General features: G+C 38.5%; 1 protein-coding gene across 1 annotated transcript in view; it reads right to left on the reverse strand.

Annotated features, from left to right (window-relative positions):
* COG5 (component of oligomeric golgi complex 5) overlaps positions 1 to 9,100 on the reverse strand; it is a 330,757-nt gene that overhangs the window by 63,297 nt on the left and 258,360 nt on the right. The window contains exons 13-14 of the mRNA XM_026648688.2: positions 7,528 to 7,689; positions 5,739 to 5,838 (exon numbers count right to left, since the gene is read on the reverse strand). Of these exons, the coding sequence (XP_026504473.1) occupies positions 5,739 to 5,838; positions 7,528 to 7,689 (262 nt within the window). The remainder of the gene's footprint in view (positions 1 to 5,738; positions 5,839 to 7,527; positions 7,690 to 9,100) is intronic.

The raw sequence follows: 9,100 nt of genomic DNA on the forward strand, positions 1-9,100 counted from the left end.
TGGCTATGATAGCAAGTGAAGTCCTGAAGCAAGTGAAGCAGTCACAAGGTTTTATTGCTTCACAGATTCCTAACTAACAGAGTTAAAAGACATGCACTAACATCAGAGCAACAGCACAGAACAGTTTTATTGCACAGCCTTGCCATAGACAAGACAGACACATTTTGCCAATCCTTTAAGTGAGATGTATAAGAGAAATTAGATCCTGCAGAAGTTGATAGCATAATTCTCTCCACCTGCCAAGAAAATCAAGTGGGTGAGTTGATTTTTACAACTCTGCCTCTGCATATTATTTTATTTGTTTGTTCATTGGTCAAAAGACAGCAGGCCAATTTGTACCTGACAGTTAAGTCTTGTGCAGGGGGGAAGGGGGAAGGCAGCAAGCCAGAGCCTCCATAGCATTGACAGCAAGATAGAAGGGGTAGCAGTGGGATTCTGATTTAAATTAATACCAGTGTCTGACAGGTTGATTGTGACTTTAGGGGGGAGGGGGGAATTGAAAGAGGTCCCTGGGTTCAAAAAGCATGAGAACCACATCTTCTCTAGGCAACTGGATTTTTATGCTCACAGTATAACACATTTTATCTATGTGCAATGGGTGGGTGTGTTAGTGTATTTTAATCCACCCACATGCACAGCTGAACAGAAATAGCACCGAAGTAAAAGAACATACAGTACTTACATTACCACTCACACACTGTGAACTAACTGAAATCATCACTCAAAATGAAGAAAGAATGGGGTGGAAAAAATCTATAAATATTCTAGGCAACAATCCTGCACTGGGGAAGGGGATAGACAAGATAACCCAACAGGTCTTTTCAATCTAATTTCTATAAAAATCTTTGGCTCTTGGAATTTACTTTTCTGCATTATCTAACATGTATACTGACAACGGTATGAATTTAGACCAGGGTTTCCCAAACATACAAAGCTTTTGTCCTTTTCAGGGACAAATGTTTCACTACCCTCTCGCCCCAAGACCTCTAGTTCTAACCATGAACACAAGAAACATGTCTAACTGCAATCAAACCAAAACACATAATTATGTTACCAAAAAGGAACTTTAATTATAAAGGAATTGCAACATTTTAAATACATTCAAAATTCAGTGCAGTAGATAAGCCGACTTGTTGGTGAAAATTGTGCCCCGGGAGGTCGAACTGGGGAAATACACTTTTGCTTCACTTTCAATCAACAGGTGATTGTGACACTTTCATTTTTTCACAACCAGCAAAGAGAAACCTGACTTTCAGATAGGGTGACCAGATGTCCCGATTTTATAGGGACAGTCCTGATTTTTGGATCTTTTCCTTATATAGACTCCTTTTACCCCCCACCCCCTGTCCAGATTTTTCACATTTGCTGTCTGGTCACCCTACTTGCAGAGATTTAAGGACAAAGTGGGATGAGAACTTTCAAGGCTTCTGCTCCTAAAGCTGGGTTTTCCTCTTCCTTCAGAGAGAGCCAAAAGTTAAGTTCCTGGCTAGAGAAAGTCATGGCAGGGACATGTCGCTGGAGAGGCCTGTCACTGTGTCTTAGAAAAGTGCAGTTATTGCTGCCAACTCTACAGCATCTTATGAAGAGGTTGGTGAGTCACCTCTTTCCCTTCTGTGGGTCTGCAAGAAGTAATTCCATAGGTGGTTCTGAAATTCCCTGTGATACAGATTTATGAGTCCCTGATGGTTGCTAACCAGCTCCTCAGTTCCTTGAAGTCTAAAACAACAGGAAATGACTAAAAGTTTCCTCTCTGTGCTCAGGAAATACAACTACCAGATTTTCTGATTAACTTTCCTACTCTATTGTGCACAGACAGAAAATTCCTATTTCCAGCTCTGGAGAGAAGAGTTCAGATCATTTTAGTACCCAATAATGTCAGCCAGGCTGACTAAGTGTGCCGCCCAACATGAATTATCAAAGGTATTAGCAAGTGAAGATGGATGATCACTCTGGAAATCTGTACTTCTGCTCTTAATTCAGAGTCAATTAATTAATCTGTACTTCTGCTCTTAATTCATGTGAGACATCTCACAAGGAATTGCTCGTGAAGGAAACCCATGTCAACACAGAACAATGCAAAGAGTCAAGAATTTAGTGAAGTTCACTCCTTTAATTGCTTCACGAAGGACCCGATAGAGCACTGGTGCCCCACCTTTTTACACAGGAGGGCCACATAAATCTAAGCACAACATTGTGTGGGCCAAACAGATTCTACATATTTTAATAAGATTTAAAGTCACCTGAATTGATTTATATTTTAAGTTCAGCTTGTTTCATATGCATTTAGCTAAGTTGTTTCTATGTACAATATTGTCTGTTTACACATGTGTGTAAACTAAAATGATATAAACATGACAACAAAATACTAATGAACTGGCCGTTAGTATACTGTGTTGAAGCAGGTCACAGGCCTTATGAAATGCTCTGGTGGGCTGTGTACAGCCCGCGGGCCTTAGGTTGGACACCCCCGTGACAGAGAGTAAGAGAAGCCAGCATGGCCTCTATAAAGAAAAAATCATGCCTTTTTAATCTAATAGCAGGCCAATGAAATAGTTAATAAAGGCAAACCAGTTGACAACTTATTTAGTCTTTCAAAAAGTCTTTTCCAAAGTCCTTCACAAGAGGCTATTAAGGAAATTAAGTAGCCATCTGGTGTCATGGATTAGAAATTGGCTATGAAACAGAAAACTAAGAGTAAGACTAAAAGGGTCAATTTTCAACATGGCAAAAGGGTAACACTGGGAGTGCAAAGGTTCTATACTAGATTCATGCTAGGTACTGTTTCATATATTTATTAATGATCTGGAAAAGAGTGATCAGCAGACAAAAATTTTTAGGTAATCAAAATTAGACACTGCTATTACTAATAAAAGAACGATTAGGAACTTCAGAGAGACGGTGAATGGGCAACACAACGGCAGATGAAATGCAGTGTTGACAAATGCACCAAAATCTGAATTAGCTACATGCATTGCTGGTTTCTAAACTAAATGTACAAACTCAGAGCATCAATGAGAGACAGGGTGACCAGATGTCCCAATTTTATAGAGAGAGTCCGGATATTCAGGGCTTTGTCTTATATAAGTGCCTATTAACCCCCACCCCCATCCCGATTTTTCACATTTGCTAGTGAGAGAGCAGCTTAATTAAAAAACTCTGCTCAGTGAGCAGCAGTTGTGTTAAAAAAAGCAAACAAAACATCAGAATGTATAGAGCATGGACAGAAAAACATTACACCTTCACCAGGCATATGATATTCAGTTCTGGCCACCTACTTTCTCTCATATCTATAACAACACAAAATCAAGTCAAAATTGAAACAAAATGTTATGATCAATCCAAAACATTTTTTTCCCTGAATTTTCTTTTGAAGAATGTTGACATTTTGGGGGTTTGTTTCAATTTGGAATGAAACCATATTTCAAAATCTTTTATAAAACAGAATTTCCACCGTTCACACAGCTCTAGTTCTAATGCACCTTTGCAAAAGAGCAAATTTTCAATAGAACCATCAGAAACACACTTCACACACACTAGAAGCTGTGCAGCACCTCAGATAACTCATCAAGTTGAAATGCTAAGTAGTCACTTTTCTTGGGTTTGGAAATCTGTTGCTTTCAGACATTCTCAGCCATAATTCTAGCATGAAGTGAATCAGTGTTATTTGACAGAGGCACTATTTTCCATTTGGTAGCTGCTTCAGGTCCTAGAAGTTTTGATAATATGAATATTGAGTAGGCAAAAATAAGATTTTTCTGTAGTTGTATAGCATACAATTTACAGTATTGCATGGTTTGTAGAAATATTAGAAAATAGGCCCGACGGACATAAGTATTCTCTCACACTGCCAGGTTGAGTAAATCAGATCTCTTGATTTTTCAAGGTTTCCAGTTTGTTCCCCTAAAACTCCTCGGATTTATCTTCCCATGATGAATGCTCGGTTGCAAGATATAGCAACAAAGTTGAAGGCTTCATGCTCTCTCACCTAGCACTTCAGAACACAGTCTGGTTTCAAACTAATTGATGCAAAGCCACATATTAGCATGCTTTTGCATTTTCTTTTTTTCCCTTCTGAGTTGTCTTTGGAACAACATGCTGCTTTACTAGGCACAAATGATCCATTTTCTGAATAACTCAGACAGAAATGAGCTCCAACGAAGACTGGGCGGCGTGAAATATTGTCAGGGGAGGCACAGTGCCCGTTTGCAGCTGACATGTCTGGTGTCCAGATCAGTGATGTGGGCATAGGTATTTTGTGTTGTACATAGAATCATAGAATATCAGGGTTGGAAGAGAACTCAGGATGTCATCTAGTCCAATCCCCTGCTCAAATCAGGACCAACCCCAACTATATCAGTAAGTGATATTGTTAATATGGCTTGTGCTGTATTGTAACAGTTAAATCCAGGCACACATACATAGGTACAAGTTTGCTGTTTTAGTTGCAGAGGCTATAGCAACCTACTTCTTGCACTAATATGCACTGACAGTCTAGCTGGAGTTATAAAATCAGAACACAGTGGCTTTAAAGGGAGGCCCCATTACAGGGCTTTATGTTGTGTATCAATTTAAAAAATCATTTAAGTGTATTAATTATTTTCAAAATGTTAGATTTTCTGCATGACCTGCTATGGACCTCTCCCCTACCATGCCTCTTCACTCTCCTTGAGGTTGCCCAGCCCACATTTTGGGAAACCCTGATGTAAAGCATTCAGTAGAAATGGTCACTTGGCAACCAAAATATTTACCAATGCTTTTCAATTTTTTACAGCCCATTCAAGTACAGTACATGCCTGAAGGTAAACAGAACCCCAATAGCAGAGCTATTTTATAGTAAATTGCTGTGTAACAGTATCAGCAGGCATCCACTACCAAGTTTCTATCACTGAATGAACATTATAGTGCAGTACTTGAATTTCAATGAAATCTGATCCTGCCTTCAGAACTACAGCTGTTTAAGAAAATACCTCATTAACACATGTAAATAACCAAAACAGACACTTACATTGTGTATAAAACGTTTTCCTATTGCAGGAAGAAGGTTTTTTAAAATTTAAACTAATGTTTGCAACAAAAGTATGAAAACACTGACATCAGAAATCATGGGGAACCTGTACATATATTTAAAAAAGCAAAATGGTTCCTATTATAATTCCAATCACTATACTTCCAAATGTTGGTTTCTTGCTGCTCTACTATTCTGTTCAATTTCATGCTAGGTAGCAGTGCGTGGCAAATGGTCAGGAATGTGTGACATGACAGTAAATGAGCCCAAAACTGAGCACCATTTAAATGCACATTTGTGAAAAATATGCCCGAATTTTGATCCAAATAAGGGTCCCAAACTGAAATCTTTATTTGCATGTACTAGGATTTGAATATAACAAATAAGAGGTATTATATAACAGACAGACCATCAAGTGTTAGTAGCTATTACACTAAATTTTAATTATTTTAATTCCACTGCAAAACAACTAAAATCCTGAACTTTCAGTTTATAGTCAACAGGGCAAGTTCTGCTTTGACTTACATACACACAAATCCCACTGCAGTCAATGGGTCTGCATGGGTGTACCCAAGAGCAGAATTTAACTCAAAATGCATTCAATACAATGGAAAGTGTATTCAATAGTTTTATGTACTAGGATTCCAGTGCTGTTATTTTAATAAATCTGTGACAAAAAGAAAACATTATATCTTTAAAAACAACATTATTTAGAAATTGAAAAATGACTTACAAGCTGCTCAGACTTTACACCATATAGTTGTATGGTCTTTGCCACATTTTTTGAAACAGCTAAACTGAGGTTTGGGTCCACAGCAGCCACATTTAGCTCGCTAGAAACAAAGGTGATAGATATTAATTAAAACTAAATAGTCCAGATTGTAACAAATTAACTATTAATAACTAGTAACATGGCATGTCAACTTGGAGGAGAATAGTATATACAACCAAAATTCTATGAGGCGCAATGGTTCAATTTACTGTTTAACAAATCTATCCAGGAATTTTATGAGCTGAGTGTATCACTTCCTATTCTGATGCTAAGAAAGAACTCACAGTGAGTAAACTTGGTACTGCAGCGTGTATGCTAAAATGATATTATTCCCCTTGGGTTCAAAGTATTGACTTCAATGCATTGCTTGGCAAGCAGAATTTGGTAGAGGCAAGCACAGAGTCATTCACCGATGAGGCTAGGGAGTAAACTATGCAGAGATTCCAAGGTGCTTTGTTTGTCACAACTAATAGGCTTTATTGTAAGCACAATATGCAGTACAAGGGACCCCAAAATAGATGGAAGGCAACAAACTGAAGAAAACAACAAGAAATTATGGTCCAAATCACTCCCTGGGGAATCCCTGTCAGGAGGATGAGTGCTAACTCCTCAGCACTATTTCCCTCACGTTCCCAGAACCCCACAGACATCCATCTGCTAGGGCTCCATCTACAAGGAGCTCTGCAGAAATTTGGGGGTAAGAATAGAGATAGCTATCCAAGCACCATTATCCTCCTACGGGTCATGCTGCCAGAGGTAATCCTCCAATCACTGAGGGAGATATGAGGATTCACAGAATTGGGAAGCCTCACCCTTAGAGAACTTCACAGGGCCCTAAACTTCACTAGCTAGACAACTCAGTTTTCCTGCCCTTTGTGAAGTTCCCCTACTTGCTCTGCAAGATGAGGCATCAGGGCCCATAAATATGTGCAGTACAGTCCAAACCAGCGATACTGAGTCAGAGGCTTGGGAGCCGCAAGTAGCTCTTTGCAGCACATTATATTAAAACACTGTGTGGTTTACTGTGGCTCTTTTGGGTAATGTTGATTGCTAATTTGGCTCCTGAATCACTGAAGTCTGAGTATGACTGGTCCAAACCCTAAAATGAGATGAGCATCTGTAATTCCCACTGAAATCAACAAGAGCTGTGAGAGTTCAACATTTTTCACAATATTAACACATCCAGTAAATTACATAGAATGCTACCTATTCATGCTAGTGTTTGGACCAGTCCTTGCTAAATAGACTAAAACACTGAAATCAGGGATTAATGAAAATGTTCCATTTGTGATTTAAACATTTCAGTTTACCTTTTCTAACTAGGATATTCCTCTTCATCTACTATTCTTGTTATTTCATTCTTTATGCAACAGATTGTTTTAATCGGAGATTTAGTTTATAGCCAAGCAAATATCATCTTCCCTTTGATACATTCAGAATAATTTAGTTGTAACACATTTACACTAGATTTAAAATGTCTCTTTTTTACTGCATTTTAAGCACAATCATTTGAATAAAATTACTTATGTGCATGCTTGCAGAGAGCAGACCCCATATGAATATTTCAGAATTACTCCTGCACAACAAAATTCAACAGATGAACCCTGATTTAATTTCAGTGCTAATAACTTCTATAATTAAAGGGGAATCAAACATTTACTGTTAATGAAGCTTCATTTCCAAAATTTTAATATAGAAAATAAAAAGACATGGTGCAGATTACATGTTGCAATATATTATAACCACTTACCTTGCTATAGTTTTAATGATGCTGTCAAGTTCATCAGTGGAAGGAGGATTCCGACCCCCAGGGGGAAATACAAGGTTGATGGGGTCAAAAAGTCGAGATAATGACTTTGACAAATAAGCAGCTTCATAAGGTTGCAATGAGTCTTTCAAGGCTTTTTCTGAACTGTGGGCGTAAAACAGCATTGTCATTTTCTAAAGTTGAAATATATAGTAGCAAATTGAGGCTGGGACTCCTCTGGAGCTTATAAACTCTGCAGGAGCCAGAACTATATGTACTGCCCAGGAGTTATTTTTTCCATTGAAGTAAATAACTGTTCAGTTAGCCTCCCTACATAGCCTCCCTGTGCACTAGCTCCCCCTGAGGCCTGTTGTATGAAACAACTTTGGTGTACCTAAACCAAGTTATTCTTGAGATATACAACATTAGGAAAGTGTTCCAAAAGTGGGATCAGAGTCTTTGTTTGACATCACATATCTCATAACAGATGGCCTGAGCTCCACCCAGAATATGCTAAAAAATTCTCCTCTCACATGGAGCTACCTGTATAAAACACCAGGGAGAAACGACCATTTTTGTGCTGGCTTCAATATTAAATTTTAAAACTACATTTAATATACTTCCATCATTACAATTCCTGTTAGTGAAAATGATTCAATAGTAGCTACTATGTAAACTCTACCAGGGGAATTATGACTTTTATACTTAGGAACGATAGGATAAATGTGTAGGGTGGGATTTTCAAAAGGGCTTAGCACTGACTTTTCTTGCTTTCACTGAAGCCAATGGTAAAACTCCCATTGACTTCAATCGGAGTATAGTTATGCCCATGCACAGCACTTTTAAAAATCTTATACTACATATTTATCCTTTTGCTCATAAGTCATAATAGATTTATTCACCAGTGTCAAACCTAATCTTCTCCATATTTAACATGAAAATCATGTACATTCTAGGATATAAAACAGATATGGTGAGAATCATTAGGAACTGAGTATTTGCCACTCTGTAGTGATTGTGGTACCACAAAATACAGGAGGACACTACAGTAATTGCATTTGCACCAGATAGGCAAATGGTGACTTTTAATAATTCCTATTTGCTGTCTACAGCTATACACAGATGTAAAGACAAAACTAGCTACAAAGTACTGACACAGATCAAAAACATGAATCTTAATGTGTCTTCATTTTATTTAACACACACACACACACACACACACACCAGTTGATAGAAAGACTGCTGAAAAAGCCCTTAAAATTCTAGCTCTCCTGCAGGGGATTTCCTGCTTTGTGAAGCTGAAAAACCCTGAGTTCTTGTCTAAAAAAACTCCCTTGTTGCAGGATGGGTGCTGGCAAAGTGCATTAGAGGAATGTGATTGGTAAAATGCTCTAACGTGTTGCACTCTAACTGCCCCAAGTAGACTCTGCTGGCGCACTCTGAAAGGTGCCTAGTTTATGTGCACAGGCACCTTTTAAAGTATGCCAGTAGGGTCTACATGGGACAGTTAGAGCACAACACGTTAGAACCAGGGCCGGCTCTGGCTTTTTCGCCGCCCCAGGGGCGGCCGGGGGGG

This window comes from Terrapene carolina, unplaced genomic scaffold (genome assembly GCF_002925995.2).
Source record: "Terrapene carolina triunguis isolate 2854851 unplaced genomic scaffold, T_m_triunguis-2.0 Scaffold68, whole genome shotgun sequence".
Taxonomy (NCBI): domain Eukaryota; kingdom Metazoa; phylum Chordata; order Testudines; family Emydidae; genus Terrapene; species Terrapene triunguis.